This window comes from Rhinichthys klamathensis, unplaced genomic scaffold (assembly GCF_029890125.1).
Source record: "Rhinichthys klamathensis goyatoka isolate OS25496 unplaced genomic scaffold, OSU_Roscu_1.1 h1tg000422l_1, whole genome shotgun sequence".
In the NCBI taxonomy this organism is placed as follows: domain Eukaryota; kingdom Metazoa; phylum Chordata; class Actinopteri; order Cypriniformes; family Leuciscidae; genus Rhinichthys; species Rhinichthys klamathensis.
In genome coordinates this window covers 1,584,721-1,601,214 of record NW_026606920.1, presented here as the reverse complement: position 1 = coordinate 1,601,214, position 16,494 = coordinate 1,584,721, and the positions used below count along the sequence as shown (strand labels likewise).

Here is a 16,494-nt window from a genome sequence, read left to right as displayed (position 1 = left end):
AGCAACCCGCTCCACGAAACATAACAAACAGTGTTCCAGCCAATAACCAACGAGAAGGATTTGGGGGGTTAGTGCGCGTACACACGAAGGGGGGTGTGGAGGAGAGAGAAGCATGAAGAGGGAAGTTAGAATTATATAACTCTTTAAGTTTGATATGGCCGACAAACGACCAAAGAGACGACGTTCCGATGAACAGATTGCAAAAATGCAAAGAAGAGTGAAAAGGAGAAAGGAACGCCCAAAGTCCCGAATTTACATTGGAAAAGCCTTTGAAAAGGTAACGTTAGCGAGAACTCCGCCGGCAGAAGGGCTTCCAATCCGACATTCAGCTAGCACTGTTTTTACTGGACAGGTGGGTAAATCCAGTTTGATTTTTCTAAATGGACTTTCATGTTCGCCTAACAAACACAAGGATATAATTATCTAGAACAATGCAGTCAGCGCTAACTTTGGTGAATACAACATATTGATACAGGTTTCTAGCAGCTAGCTATCGATCTCTATTGTAAATGATCAAGCAAACTCGCAGTAGGGCGACAGTTTGTGTGAATGATTGTTTTCACCCACTGTTTGTTATGAATTTGAATGTTCATTCATAGCCTATTGACAACTTTGACTAAATTTGTTTACGACGGAGCCGTTGTTTATGCTCACTGGGAAACGCGAAGCTATCTTGCTATTATTGCGTCCTTGTATGGGAGCTAAAGTTATAACCTCTGGTGGTGAAACATTTTATCTAGTTTTTCTGGTAATGTTTCTCTTTTTCGGCATTATATGAAAGCATTTATCTAACTTGGCGGCATTACACCTTGAATGAAGTATCAGTATAACTACAGGGGGAGGGGACGGGATGAGGAGGAGGGAGGGTCTAGCTAACCTCCGTTTTGTTTGACAATACTTCGAACGTCAACAAGAAGTGACGTCACCCAACATTGCTTAGACTAGAGCACCTTTAAATATTCAAATAAGAAACGTTGGAAAGAATGATACTTTTAAACATAACACTAAACCGCCAGTAGGCGGCGGCAGGCGACCGTCTTAATAAACAAGTTATTGTGTCATTCATTGCATTTAATTTTAACGGTTTATTGAACTGTTGTATGAAATCAATGTCACATTTTTCATCGTGATGGTATTCAGGAAAATAGCACTCGTCGTGTGAGATTGCTTAACTGTATCATATGTTAAAAATATAAAAACTCCACATTTTTATCAGCAGTATGTTGTTAAATGAGTTTCTTTTGTGAGAGCTGCGCTCATTTGTTTAAATTCTCCTCGAGAGGCTGCGAGATCCTCGGCAGCGCAACCTTGTTACAGTCAGTAATGCATTTATTATTTACTATCGATCGCAACTTGTAATAAAATCAGAATCATTCTCGTTTTAGTGATTCCCTAGTTATTTTTTTGTTTTTGTTATTGACTTTCTAATCAGGCTACTAAAAAAATTCTCTTTTACTTGTCCCGGTCCGGACTCCCGGACAAGCGTTAATGTCGAGCCCTGCAGTTTTAGTATTTTACTTAATACTTTTTGCCTAACTAGAGTTTTTCATAGCACAGAGAACTCTGTCAACATTTGAGATGGGAATGGAAGGGATATTAAAATGTTTTTACATCAGACATTAGAGAAAATGACATATGCAAACAAACAAAGGCTAACATGAAATCCCAGGCTCTTTGCTACATACACAAAAGTACCTCTGCATCACAAAGAAACAATATGCTAATACAGAGCAGTAGTTACAGATTCCTGGAGTCTGTCCTTCCAACGGAGTAGAGTGGTATAAGGGAACGCAGCTGAGAATGTGACGGACCCCCGTCCACTGAGTGGAGAACAGATGATGGAAAAGAGACTACGCCATGCAGATGTGGGCTGATATCTCTCAGTGTTTCCATCCCGACCGGCAGTTCTTGGTTTGCGGCAGCTTCCATTTGACTGGTTACATCGGAGGAGTCCAGCAGTGGAGGGTTCCTGACCTGGGAACACTTGTCTCGGTGAGCTTTCAGCATGTTGGAGAAGCGGAAACGCTGGCCACACGCATCACAGGGGTAAGGCTTCTCTCCCGTGTGTGTACGCCGGTGCCGCTTCATATTGGGTCGACTCGTGAAGCTCTTCCCACAGATCTCACATATATACGGTTTCTCTCCTAAAAAGAAACAGCAGGCCTCTTAGACTGACTGTATAAAAGATTTCAAAGTGCTGTACACGTGTAAGAGCGTCTCACCTGTGTGCGTCTTCATGTGTTCATCAAAGTACTGTTTCATACTGAAGTCTTTCCCACACCACTGACACATGAACTGCTTGTGTCCGATGTGGATGCTCATGTGAGAGCGCAGCTGGTACTTATACTGAAAACGCTCACTGCAGACCTAAAGGAAAAGGAGTGGACTAATTTAAAACATTAAGAATTGATTTTATAAAACAGACCGTTCTGGTCCTGGATGCTGATTGGTCAATTCAGATGTGCTAAAATACGCAATGTTATGATGCAAAAACATGTTCACCTGGTTATAGTTTTGTTATCACTGTGCAGAAACCATAGAATAGCGTTCTATTATTGTTTACGAGGTATCAATATAGATTAGCTGATTCAAAACATTTTATATTTTATTTGAATTTCTTTCTGTTAATGCTGTAAATAATACAGAACAGTGTTTCAGACTGATTCAAATCAGTTACTCTTCTTTTCTGACCTATTTATTAAAAGAACTGACTCATTACTTTTTTTTGCCAAGTATTACTGCTAACTAACATAATATAACCCCTGTAAAACATGATTTATGTCACTGAAGGCACTTCACCACTGCTGAAAATCGGTCCAGGAAACAATAAATACAGGGTAGCTTCTAATTATACAAATTATGAACATATTGATTAAAAATATGCACTTGGTCTGACAATTTTTCAAATAATAGAGTAAAGATTAATCAAGTGATTTTAAGATTTTATGTTGGAAATGGTCAAATGAAGATTTCGATTAATGTGAAAAACTATATTTTTTACCATGTCCTATTGTTTACATACATCGGGCACTATATCCAAAGACTTTAGAAGTACTTTTGATGTAGCAAAAAAGCCTGGGGTTTCATGTTTTTTTTGGGGGGTTTTTTCATACGTCATATTAAAGCTGCAGTCCGTAGCTTTTTTTGGGTTAAAAATGATCCAAAATACATATTTGAGAAAATACATAACAAGCCAGTGTTCAAAACTATCTGCTTGCCTTAGCTCGATTCAAAGCGGTAAGCTTGTAATAATGTTTTTAATTCCAGCGGTACTGGTGGATTTCCGCGGGAGATTCGAGCATGTCTTTGCGTCATTACATCACATCTATACACATAAAGAAGAGTCTCGGCTAGTAGGCTATTGCGTGTGAAAATGTTGGAGGTGGAGATCACAGCACTTGATATAATTAAACTTATCAATTTGATGGCGGATCCAGAAAGGTTCAAACGATAATCACCAGTGACAACTGCAGATTCACCCGCTTTAAAATGCAAAAGACTTCTTTCGGACTTCGGAGTGGCTACAGAAAAAAAGAGACTGCAACCGGACCCATGCGAAAAACAAGGATACATATCGGAAGGACATTACATGTAGTCACGCAATGCTGACGTTGTTAACATTAAACAATTTCAGAACAAAGTATCATTTGCACGGTTTTACGTGATATGATAAGCGATTTTTTAGATTTAATCAGCGCAATTTACGGCAATGTCAGAACCAGAACAAAAGTGGATGTTTCTTACATTTTCCGGTGAAAATTATTATGTTGGTCATACTTCCAAAAAGAATAATCTGTGATTGCGAATGCCAGTATCCACACCGGCGCGGTGACTGACAGCCTCACAGTCTCCTTAAACACTGTGTTCATCCGCGCCGTGCCGTGCCGAGGTACAACTCACGTAAAGTTGATAATTCCGCGAATAACTGCAATTGCAGATTTCGAACAGAGATGGTGACAAAGAGGAAAAACTGCGGACTGCAGCTTTAACTTGTGTTCTAATATTCATTGTAATATCCCTTTCATTTCCATATCAAATATTGACTGTGCTGATAGACAAAATTATTAAGTAAAATACTAAAACTAGCAAAACACTCGAAAGGAAATTTGCTAAATCTAATAGTGAAAGAATGACAAAAATAGTCACAGCTTGTCCTACTTTATTGCTTATTGTTTTCATACCTCACACTGGAAAGGCTTCTCCCCTGAATGTTGGAGAGAGTGGACCTTCAGAGACATGCTTCTTTTAAAGGACTTGCCACATGTCTCACAGGTAAATGGCATCTCTTTTGTGTGGGCTAAAGACATGTAGAACAAGTAAGAAATTAGTCAGACAGTCAAAGCTTACTGTTTAGAGTATGAGAGATACTGAAAGTAAAGATTTGAAAGTGAAAATGGTACTAACACCACTCACCGACCATGTGTTTGCGTACATGAGCCATTGTGTAGAATTTCTTCTCACAGATCTCACAAGTGTACTTCTTCTCAGCATAGCCATGAACAATCTTATTGTGCTCATGAAGTGACCAGAGCTTCCTGAAAGCTTTTCCACAAGTTAGACACTACAAAAATGAGACAAACACCAGTAAAAACCAATAAAATCATGTCCATTGCATTAAAGTCACCATGAAATCATAATTGACAATTCTTGTTTTTATGGAATATTGCAGTGTTTATAATAAATGATTTATCAGTGCACGTTTTTAATTTATGTGTCCTTGTTGACGAGGGCGGGACATCCTGTCACTCAAATGAGATAACAGCAATAGCAAACCACAACCATCCAATGATTGATATCCAATGACCATAATGATCCAGTGATAAGTTCATAAATATGTACTCTCTGTATTCATGTTGGTTTCATATAGATTTATACCTTTTTCAGGATTAGTATAAGTATAAATATATATATATTGGTAAGTTTTAGGAGAGTCACATCACATAACTTTTCTTTGGGATGCACCACGACTGATTTGGCGGACACAAGGTTTTCAAATTGTAATAAGCAGTTCAACTTTTTTTTTTCTAAGAAATGATAATAAAAAGCCTACTTTTTAAAATACTTTTTCTTTTCAAGAATTTCATTATTTTAACTAGGCATGATATCGGGACAGTTTTAACATCCTGACATTTTTTTTTACTTTATACCCCCATCAAAATGGTTTTTTGTTGTTGTTGTTTTTTTACAAATAATACAGAATATAAAAAAATTATTAATATAGAAATTAAAAGCATGTTCATCTTAGAATAGGTGTATTGAAGTCCCTGTATGTACAAATGTTATTTTTAAATGTATTTTGAATAAATGAATAGATCCAGACAAAAGAGCCCACCTGTATGCTCTTCTCACAGTCGGTCTGCTGATGCAGCAGTAGCTCACTTTCCAGAAGGAAGCGTTTTCCACACTTGTCACAGATATGCATGCGGTTATGTGTCACGTTCATGTGTTTCTCCAGGTACCAGCGGTTGTTGAACGTCTTGGGGCACCTCACACAGGTGAAGCTCTGAAACTTCAAGCTATCCAGGTCCAGACACTCCTCCCCGCACCCAACCTGAGCCTGCTCTTGCCTCACCCGGCTTCTCTTGGAGACCATTGCTAAAGCATCAGCAGAGGCCCGGGATTGTCGTAGTGGTCTTTCAGATATGAATACAGGTAATGCATGGTCACCTTCCTCCTCACTGGTGCCTTCAAGTCTCACATCATCATCATCATCTACACTTTGTTCACCTTCCTCTTCCTCCTCCTCCAAGACCACATTGTCTCTTGATTCCTCAACAGTATCATCGCTCCTCCTTCCTTTTCCAGGAAGCTGTTGTGCTGAGGGTGACTGAGCTGCTGCGTTGCCCTCTAAACCTTTGGACACATTAAGGGTCTGGTTGTTCAAATTCAACTCTACAATTATTTGCTCTCCGTTAAATGAACCAAGTTCTTCCGAGTCCTTCAGGTTTCTTGTTTCCTTCCCTTCTACTTTACAAGCGCCTACTTGCACTTGGCGCTCATCGCCAACTTGAACAGTATATGAGTTCTCTTCACTTTTCCCTCCATAGATTCTGGCACAGGTGGGGTCCTTCTCTTGCTTGATCTCCATGTGAAAGTTGGAGTTTACTGAGGTGCTCTTGCTCCAGCTCTGAGCCCTTACTTCCTGTTTGGCTTGGTCCACACCGGAACTGATTTCCAGCGAGCCTCTAGTAATGAGTTCACTGCAAGAAGTGGCAATGTTGCTCATCTGGAGCACCGTGGCAGCTTTGAGCACGTCCTGGGCATTGCAGCTGGAGACCAGCAGCTTGGATGTGTAGATGAAGTTGAGGATTTGCTGCAGGCCTTGAGGCTGGAGGGCCTCCAGAGAGAGCTCCACATGCCGCAGCTCCTTACTCGACGCAAAGAGTGAGTGGAAGAAGGGGCTGTAGGCTGCTAGGACACCCTTGTGGGCCTGGAACTGGAAAGAAGTCTGGTGGTGCAGGAGGACGATGTCCACGTCACATAGATCTGGTTGGAACAGACGTTGCTTGTTCAGCCTGTCCATCAAAAAGGTGCAGTGAAGGGCCTCATCCTCAACGACGGAGAACTCTGCAGATGGGTGCTCAGCAGTCTTCTCCACTATGAGCTACAACAGAGCATCAGATTTAATTGAGACGCACATCAATTTGACATTTTAAATAGTAGATATTGATTTACATTGCAATCAAACAACAGGCAGGTGTAATTGTCATTTTAAAGGCAGCTGTTAAGCATATTATAATTGTTTTAGAATTATAATTCTTCTAATAAAAACTATTTCTATTAAACACATTAGATGTGTGTGTGTGTGTGTGTGTGTGTGTGTAGTGTCTTAATATAGACTAATCAATAATCATCCAATTATCCAGGTAAGCAGTGGAGATATCCAACATATTATTATATTATGATGATTTTTAAATATTATATTATATTACAATATTATATATGTTATGTTTATTATAGTATCTAAATGATATACAGGCTTTCCAGCTGTCATATTATAATCATCCAATTATCCAGGTAAGCAGTGAAGATATCCAACATATTATTATATTATGATGATTTTTAAAGATATGAAAGGACATTTCATCACAAGGAAAATTATATCATATGACAATATTATATTATGTTTAGTATCTAAATGATATATAGGCTTTTCAGCTGCCATAATATAATCATCCAATTATTCACACAGTACGAATGAAATATGCAATATTATATAAAGATTATTTAAAGATCTAAAAACATCTTTTTTCTATTTCTTTTATGATGTCAAGTTCGATATTTTTCCTTATAATGTATAGCTGATTTTATATTATATATATATATATATTTAAGATCTGACGGTCTACTACTTCTTGATATACCAACATTATTGCAAACAGTCAACATTGTTAATTTAAGTTGCAGTATTGTTCAAAGTCATGCTACTTTATTGACTATCATTTTTTTACATCAACACCTTATCAAAAAGTCGCAATAAGTTGTCGAAGCTCTTCCCAGATGTGGGAACTGCATGATATCAGCACATCTGTAAGACAAGCACATCGTCATTCAGATGTGACTGATACATGTCATATTGTACAGGCCTAATAAACCTCAGAAATATGCAGGTAATAAACAGAAAAAGGGTCTTACAACCATGGTGATTCAGTGCTCTCTGCCTCGAAGGAGTACCGTCTCCCTTCCTTAGCATTTCAGTGCTTCGTTTTCATGAAAACAGCTGTCACTCATATCCCCACTGTGCTTTTCTGCTTAGAAATCTGTCCCTTTTCGCCATGTCCGCACGCAGAAGGGCTCGCACTCTCAACCAGGGAGTGATGGTGATTGGAGGTCGAAAATCATATGGGTCGTTTTGTCTGGAGCTTTAAAGCGACAGGGACGTGATTAAAGGAGGGAAATACACAATCAGCATCTTTCGACGGAAATTATAATTACAAATGGAAAGAACGCATTTTTGAATGTCTTAAAACGGTTTCCTTGAGCACCTGGCGCCAGCTGCGCAGCCACTGCAGCAGAGCCCATGGCAGCGGGGTCATCGAGTCCACAGCGGAGTTAACTGGTTCACCGCAGACACAGACAGACAGCGCCACTCTGGCCACGAGGTGTCGCTAGAACACCGTTTCTGTTAGACGCCTTTTCGAAATCATCGTTGCACTCACAACTGTTTTTTGTGTGTGTGTGTGTGTGTGTGTGTGTGTGTGTGTGTGTGTGTGTGTGTGTGTGTGTGTGTGTGTGTGTGTGTGTGTGTGTGTGTGTGTGTGTGTGTGTGTGTGTGTGTGTGTGTGTGTGTGTGTGTGTGTGTGTTTTTTTACAGTCTATGGGTTTCACTAAAAGAATGTACTTTTGATGTTTTGAATGTTACTTTTCATCGGGTTGCGATCTTTTCTAACTGATCCGACGGTTTTCCAGTAGACAGCGGCAGCCTACATTGACTGAATGTTCAAATGAAATGAGCCAAGACTGTTGTTCAACTCCAACTGACAAAAATTTAATTTTAAACTGCCAGAAGCCCATTAGACTCTATGATTAGACTCAGATGACCCTTTTCAAAGGCTGTGATGACGCGTTTTAACCTATAACAGTGTCGGCATCTTAAATCCTGCGAGGTTTTTTATATTTTCATTATTTTTATGTTAATTTCTAACACTATAGTATAATATTACCTTTGCATCAAAAAAAATAAAAAAATAAATAGCTGTCGCTGCTGTGAGGGTGTTTCTAACAGACATGTAGATGTAGGGCAGGCTTATGTTATAAATGGTTTCTAATTCAGCGGCTGTGTGAGTAACGGTAAAGTCGAAATCTTTTTCTGAGTGCCGTTATCAATCTTTCTCTATTTTTTTATATAAAAATATATTTAATGCATTCTCTCATGCACCCAACTCTTCATAGTTGGGTTTGAAGACTAAAGTCGCTTCTTTTCTGATTCTTCTGAACTTAACGTTAGTTCTGTGAACAAGCCCTAACATCTGCTGCTGTAACCCATATAGCATTAAACGATCAAAAAAGATGAAAATCATTAGACATAAAAAATGTCCTCAACAACATGGTGTAAGAGGAAGGTTGTAAATCTAAGTGATTTTCGAACTTTATGAGTAAGATTAGGCTATGTAGGCTAATTTACAAATATCCATAAATCATAGCTATGGACTATAAAAACTGATGTCAGTATAGGGCATCTAATAATAAGCCTCTCAAACAAAGATGTTTATAGTTGTATTAATGAGTTATGAGAATTTAATTATAATATGCCATAGTCTTTAAACATTCCATTTGTGAAGTATTTGAGGCTTTTGTTATAAGAGGGGGTTTCATGCTTTCATTAATATTTATATCTACCTAATTAACATGGTGTGATTCTAGGCTTGGTTTCCAGCGGTTTCCAGCCCTCCCCCCATGGGAGTGCATTCATTTCAATGAAATCCTCAGGAGTCACTGCCTCCTGTTGGCTCATTTGCTCACTGACAAAAAAAAAAAAAAAAAAAAAAAAAAAAAAAAAATTGTTTATGTATTGGAGATCTCTCTGTAATTTTAAACCAGGCTTGGTCATGCTGTGTTGTAGAGTTACACAAAGGGATAAGGAGAGAAAGAGAGTTACGAGAATAATTTAAGAAGGGATTTGGTATAGATAAATAAATGAGAGATGTGTTTCAGACGGGAGGTAAACAAAGACTCTCTCACCTTTCACTGGGTCTGGTTTCTCTCACTTCATCATTTTTGCTCAATATTTGATTGTCATCTTAGCTAGCAGTAATGTCTCTAGCAGGCATTTACATGAAGTTAAGTTTTTTAAACTTCAGGAGAAATCTGAAATCCACAATAAATGAAAACAAAGCATTTGTTATTGTGGTTGATTTAATACCAGAATTAATACAATGTGTTCAGCTTGTTTTGAGACCCTTGTGTATACCTAACCACAGAAGAAAAAAATTGTTATTTTTATATAATCAAATGATAATATATCTAATAATATATATATATATATATATATATATATATATATACACACATATTTTACAGTCTATGATATACACACACACTCGTGGGCAAAAATAAATAAATAAAAGGGGGCAAACCAAAAAATATGAAGTGGTTGTTTATTGGTCTAAACAAGAAATGCAGTAACTTAGCATAGCCTTCCCCAACTTGCAGACAGCTTTTTCCTGAAAGAAGAGTCAGTGTTGTTCCACTCAATGACGATGGCTTTAAACAGTTAAATGTTCGTTTGAGTTTAATGAGAGACTAAATATTCACTATAGGGTTCAAATTTGGACTTGATTTGAGGCCAAAACATTAGCCTGACGGACTTGTTCTCAAGCCACTTCTTGGTTGTCTTTGCAATTTGGGTCTTGTTGAAAAATAACATCTGATCATTCCTCTTTAGATAACTTTTTCCTTGAGGAAATCAAGCCATCGCAACATTCTCCTGTTACATTAAATTACTTTTTACAATACCAATACCAGCAGCTAAAAAGGCTCCCCACACAATGATACTCTACCCCCATGCTTCACTATGGTAGAGTTGCATTTATTATTATATTTCTCAGCAGATTTTCGAAGACGCCGCTCTGGATCATCATTTCTTTGTGATTCATCACTCCACACACAACTTCCCTTATTCTGCCAAAAACTTTATTCTGTCTTTGATGTTTTTCTGAGACAGCAATGACTTTAAGTAATGCATTTGATAACATTTTGCAAATTCCCTGACCAATAATAAATAAGAGACAACTAAAAGCTTTGACATTTTAGACATTTTGGACGTGACCCCTCCCCCAGGAGCATGTGTGTGTGTGTGTGTGTGTGTGTGTATATACACTCACCTAAAGGATTTTTAGGAACACCTGTTCAATTTCTCATTAATGCAATTATCTAATCAACCAATCACATGGCAGTTGCTTCAATGCATTTAGGGGTGTGGTCCTGGTCAAGACAATCTCCTGAACTCCAAACTGAATGTCAGAATGGGAAAGAAAGGTGATTTAAGCAATTTTGAGCGTGGCATGGTTGTTGGTGCCAGACGGGCCGGTCTGAGTATTTCACAATCTGCTCAGTTACTGGGATTTTCACGCACAACCATTTCTAGGGTTTACAAAGAATGGTGTGAAAAGGGAAAAACATCCAGTATGCGGCAGTCCTGTGGGCGAAAATGCCTTGTTGATGCTAGAGGTTAGAGGAGAATGGGCCGACTGATTCAAGCTGATAGAAGAGCAACTTTGACTGAAATAACCACTCGTTACAACCGAGGTATGCAGCAAAGCATTTGTGAAGCCACAACACGCACAACCTTGAGGCGGATGGGCTACAACAGCAGAAGACCCCACCGGGTACCACTCATCTCCACTACAAATAGGAAAAAGAGGCTACAATTTGCAGGAGCTCACCAAAATTGGACAGTTGAAGACTGGAAAAATGTTGCCTGGTCTGATGAGTCTCGATTTCTGTTGAGACATTCAGATGGTAGAGTCAGAATTTGGTGTAAACAGAATGAGAACATGGATCCATCATGCCTTGTTACCACTGTGCAGGCTGGTGGTGGTGGTGTAATGGTGTGGGGGATGTTTTCTTGGCACACTTTAGGCCCCTTAGTGCCAATTGGGCATCGTTTAAATGCCACGGCCTACCTGAGCATTGTTTCTGACCATGTCCATCCCTTTATGGCCACCATGTACCCATCCTCTGATGGCTACTTCCAGCAGGATAATGCACCATGTCACAAAGCTCGAATCATTTCAAATTGGTTTCTTAAACATGACAATGAGTTCACTGTCCTAAAATGGCCCCCACAGTCACCAGATCTCAACCCAATAGAGCATCTTTGGGATGTGGTGGAACGGGAGCTTCGTGCCCTGGATGTGCATCCCACAAATCTCCATCAACTGCAAGATGCTATCCTATCAATATGGGCCAACATTTCTAAAGAATGCTTTCAGCACCTTGTTGAATCAATGCCACGTAGAATTAAGGCAGTTCTGAAGGCGAAAGGGGGTCAAACACAGTATTAGTATGGTGTTCCTAATAATCCTTTAGGTGAGTGTATATATATATATATATAACTTTGAAGGCAATTACCTATTAAAACTAAGTTTTATTTAAAATAAATAAAACTAATTTAAATCGCTTATAGGTGATCGTTAATGATCGTTAAATAGAAACTAAAAAAATAACTGAAAATAAATAATTTAATAGAAAAGACATAGGACCTAATGTAATAAAATTGATCTGTATACTTTCTATGACAACATCCACAATACACTTTCAAAAAAACAGCAACAACACTCTTATAGGGACATTTCCTCTTAGATGTACATCTTTTTCACACTACAAGAACTGTGCATGCAAACATGCAGGAGCATTTTCATGCCAGCAACTATGACTAACAATACGCATGTACTTCTGACAGCTAAAAAGATCTTGGACTGAATATCCTCTTTAGAAAGACCAATCTCATCGTCTTTATGCAACAGTACAGTTACACAACCCATGTAAATGTTAACATAGAACTATACAAATACACTATAAATCACTATCATAAAACATATAGAATGACGCAATATACTTCAGCTGCACAAGTAAGCTTGCTTTTATGACTCTCAATGAGAGACTTTTGTGTTTGTCCACATGTCCACAGACATGCAAGCACATGACACAAATGGGTAGGATGCAAAACCAGGATTGCAGCAGAATGTCAGTCTGTCTGAATCACATGACTTTTTTCCTGGAAAAAGGAAGGAGATAAAAATAAAACCTGGTCACAAGAGACCTAAAAGGTCACCATTCAGCTTTACAGATTATTAAGAGTCTGACAAATCTTGAGCAGCATAATGAAAGCAGGAGAAACAGAAAAACACAACAGACAGATACCAACTAGAAGATTAATGCCTGTGGTGGTGTTGTGCACAAAAATGGGGCAATGGATGGGGACCACGAATCAAACGCTTCTTCTTCAGCAAAATCACTCTGATCGCATCCTTGTACTAAAGTCAGCGTCCTTTGCTGTTCAGAGTCAGTAGTTTAATGAAACACAATCAAGCCTGAAAAAGTCCATTTTACCCGCATATTTCCCTCCTGATCGATGTGTTTGAAATGATGGCTATGGCCACCATCACATGCCAGACCATCCCCATAAGCCTTGAGCTGCACGGTTTCCCTCATGTTCCTGCTGAGCAGTGAGATGCGCAGTTCCTACAGGAATGACGACGGAGCTGCACCCTGCAGATGGTGGAGGTGGTGCGGTGTACAGCACAGATTTATTGGTTTCTGTGTCCAGTTATAAACGGAGCATCACTCGGCACTCAGACGGTGGAGAAGTCATCTTGGCAGGCGGAAGCGCGACGTGTGGTTGGGCTGCATTTCGTCATCATAGTGATTTGGGAGCTGAAGTTGAGGCCGTTGCTTGCCATTGAGGGCTGCTGGTACTTGGTATCAGCTCCCAGAAATCTCTGCATGTGCCACCGCCTCCACTTTCGTTTAATCTCAGACTGAACCTGGACAGTGAGTGAATGAAAATTCCAGTTATTTTTGCTAAAAGATTTTTATGATCACAAGAAACAAATTCAGTCATGTGTTTCCAAACATTTGACTGGTAGTGTAACTGGCATGTGCAATTCTCTCTGATTTAATAAAACATAAATACAAATTAAATTCTGGTCATATTACCTCTCCATTTAGAAAACAATATAGGACAGCGACACAAAATCCCTGAAGAAAAAAAAGTCAGTCATAGTTAAATATTTTACAGGTTTATGTAGAACAAAACTCAATCCTTATAATTTAGCAACAAACTAATTTTTAAAAACTAGAAGACTTAATCAGAATCAGTTTTAATAATAAATCAAATGAAAGAAATTACCATCTTAGACCACAAAATCAATGTTATATTTAAATTTCAATATAACTAAAATTAAATTTCTGACTTCAGAAAAAGATGGATTGTAAATATATAAATATCGCCGGCGCGATAGCCGACCCCAGGGGGTTAAAGTATTTAAGGCCATTTTTGTATATCCACATTCGACCTTTTCATCTAGCTGCGTAACAAACATGGAGGGAATACATTTCACTGGGCATGTCTGGGGTTGAGGCAAGCTGGCAGATCCCACGGTGAGTCTATTGCTGTGGCAAATCTTAGTATTCAATTGGCATTTAAGAAATCCAAACTAGATAAGCAATTGCATATAGAAGAGTGCAGCTGTGGGTAAAAACATGTTTCAGTCCACTGCTGCCTACCTGGAAAGACCCCAGGATCAAGTCAAACACCAGACGCACATAAGACTCGATATGATGAGGCATAAAGGCAAAGATTATGTAGTTTATTCCAAACAAGGGAATCAAAAGTAGAGTTGATTTCGCAAGTCTCCTGTAAATCGAAAGAAATGGCATATGTTGGAATACTTTTGTTTTTATATTGTGCATGTAAGACCGCGGTGTCTATGGTCTAACACAAAAACTCACGAGTACTGGTGTGATTCATTTCTCCCAATATCCCGGGAACTGATTTTCTGACGAAGTATCCGTATGATACAAATGAAGAGAATAAAGTTCATCTAGAGAAAAACAGATTAGGACCTATTTGAATATTGCATGCACCACTTGCCATATTAGTTTATGTTAAATTGCCATATTAGAATTTAATGCTGCTGTACGGTCACTCACCAGTATTGTTATCAACGTAGGGGTTTTTATAATCCACCACAGATCATCGTCAATAAAATCCCAGCATCTGTTAAACGGAAATAATAGCTGTAGAATGAATCTATGGTGATGGAGCATAACATTTGGGTTCTGCAAGTAAAATTCTCATACATTTTCTGCATAGATAAATTTCTTTTCAGCAACAGCAAAACCATTTAAGACAGATCTACCTTGAGCTACAAGGTTGTTACTGCCGTTATCAATCTATCTATATATTTTTTCCTCTTTTTGAAAGATGTGAAAACACTTGTGGAGATTTTCTTATGCTATTTGAGCAAATGGGAACACAAAAAATATATTTAATGTATTCTCTCATTCACCGCTATAAAGGTTTACCCAACTATGACGACTTCCAATTCTGAGAAACCCGGAAATGTGAAAAGAGTCAATCCTGAAGAGTTAAACATCACTTTTACCATTGAAACAAAGCTAATTGATATAGTTTATTTTCTTAAACTCTTTGTTAAATAAATTGTTTAAAATTAAAAATGAATGTGGAAAAATATTTCCAGACCCAAGGCTGCTAAAAAAATGGACAATCACTGAACGTATGTTGCATTCCATTCTACATGTAGATTTAATGCAAAACCAAAGAATTAATTTTTTTTTAAATGAGGCAATGAAGAAGAAAATATCCACGTAAATTATATTCAAATGTCCACTCCTATGAGCTCTCTTCTAAATATAAACTACTGACCTCCATAACAGCATGTCATTTATCATCAAGGAATAGCCTTGAGTGAAATTTACAGTGTCAGCTATACTGTAGCTATCGGCAAAAGGTGTGCAGAAGACAGAAATTCAACTGAGCTCATAAAACTCATAAAAATGGTTACATCCTTACTCCATTTGTTACTCTTAGGTAACGGTGGCTACAACAAGTATTTTTTATATGGCTTTATAGAAGTGCTGTTCTCTGAACAAGCTCCATTTACTTACCCAATATCATGTAAATAAGCTTTTGTGATGCTCCAGATTGTTATGAAGACACCCGGAACTCCTGTAACACACATATCGACTATAAATATTATCAATATTTGAATACATACAGTTTTGACATATGAAGGCATAAATTAAGGCATATTTCCAGGGATTCCTTATTTAATTGGCCTAAACAACCATTAGGAATTCAATAAAACAAGTGGGATTTCCAATTAGCCTCAAATCTTACTTGATCCTGAGACACAGATCGGCGCCTGCTTATCTTATTATACAATCCTTAATTTAAAGAAATGTTACGTGAAACTTTTTCCAACACAATATAGTGACGTCAATGGAAAGGTTAATTGTTAAATCTCGAGTCTGTACATGGACTAGGTCCTATTGACTTTAGTGATACATTTTTCATTCATATTTGACAGCCGTTTCTCTCCTGTCGTGAAGATTTACGAGACTGAGGGGCCATATATCTTAATTTCACTGGCACTGAGATACATGCACATACACACCCCATCCAATGAGAATGTACCACCAGAAGTACTTCCTCTCAGAGAAGAAGGACACAGCCAGGAGAGCGTGCAGATACAGACCCTCCACCAATAACCAGAAGAAACTGGCTATGACGCCGTACTGGAAGAAAACCACCGCAGCCTTGCAGCCCACCTGTAAAATGCAGAGAGGATTTTGTTTAGAACTATTATGCACTTGTGTATATTATAACAGGAACTGCGGTCTTGCATGTTTACCATGTACTTAAACAAAGAGAATGCCTTTGCGCTGGTGTGTTGCATGCGCTTGGCACTAGAAAACATTGTGCAATCCTTCTAAAGAGGGGCATTAAAAAGAGTGTAAACACATATA

General features: G+C 38.4%; 2 protein-coding genes across 4 annotated transcripts in view; both read right to left on the bottom strand.

The window, feature by feature from the left end:
• Positions 1-1,460: 1,460 nt before the first annotated feature.
• On the bottom strand, positions 1,461-8,021 carry zbtb47a (zinc finger and BTB domain containing 47a). 2 transcript variants are annotated; one of them, XM_056235530.1, is made up of 6 exons: positions 7,639-8,021; positions 5,333-6,604; positions 4,414-4,561; positions 4,182-4,297; positions 2,223-2,367; positions 1,461-2,144 (listed from the first exon to the last, which is right to left on the bottom strand). In XM_056235530.1, exons 1-6 carry the CDS (start codon positions 7,639-7,641, stop codon positions 1,738-1,740), a joined length of 2,091 nt encoding a protein of 696 aa, XP_056091505.1. In that variant the 5' UTR covers positions 7,642-8,021; the 3' UTR covers positions 1,461-1,737. The 2 variants fall into 2 exon arrangements, with proteins under 2 accessions (XP_056091505.1, XP_056091504.1); XM_056235529.1 differs by having other exon boundaries at positions 7,636-8,020.
• Positions 8,022-12,480: 4,459 nt separating this feature from the next.
• Positions 12,481-16,494, bottom strand: part of vipr1a (vasoactive intestinal peptide receptor 1a) — a 29,871-nt gene continuing 25,857 nt past the window's right edge. For both annotated transcript variants that reach the window (XM_056235480.1, XM_056235481.1), the window contains exons 7-13: positions 16,143-16,296; positions 15,634-15,694; positions 14,656-14,722; positions 14,455-14,546; positions 14,230-14,359; positions 13,660-13,701; positions 12,481-13,487 (exon numbers count right to left, since the gene is read on the bottom strand). In XM_056235480.1, coding sequence (XP_056091455.1) covers positions 13,296-13,487; positions 13,660-13,701; positions 14,230-14,359; positions 14,455-14,546; positions 14,656-14,722; positions 15,634-15,694; positions 16,143-16,296 — 738 coding nt within the window. In that variant the 3' untranslated portion in view covers positions 12,481-13,295. The remainder of the gene's footprint in view (positions 13,488-13,659; positions 13,702-14,229; positions 14,360-14,454; positions 14,547-14,655; positions 14,723-15,633; positions 15,695-16,142; positions 16,297-16,494) is intronic.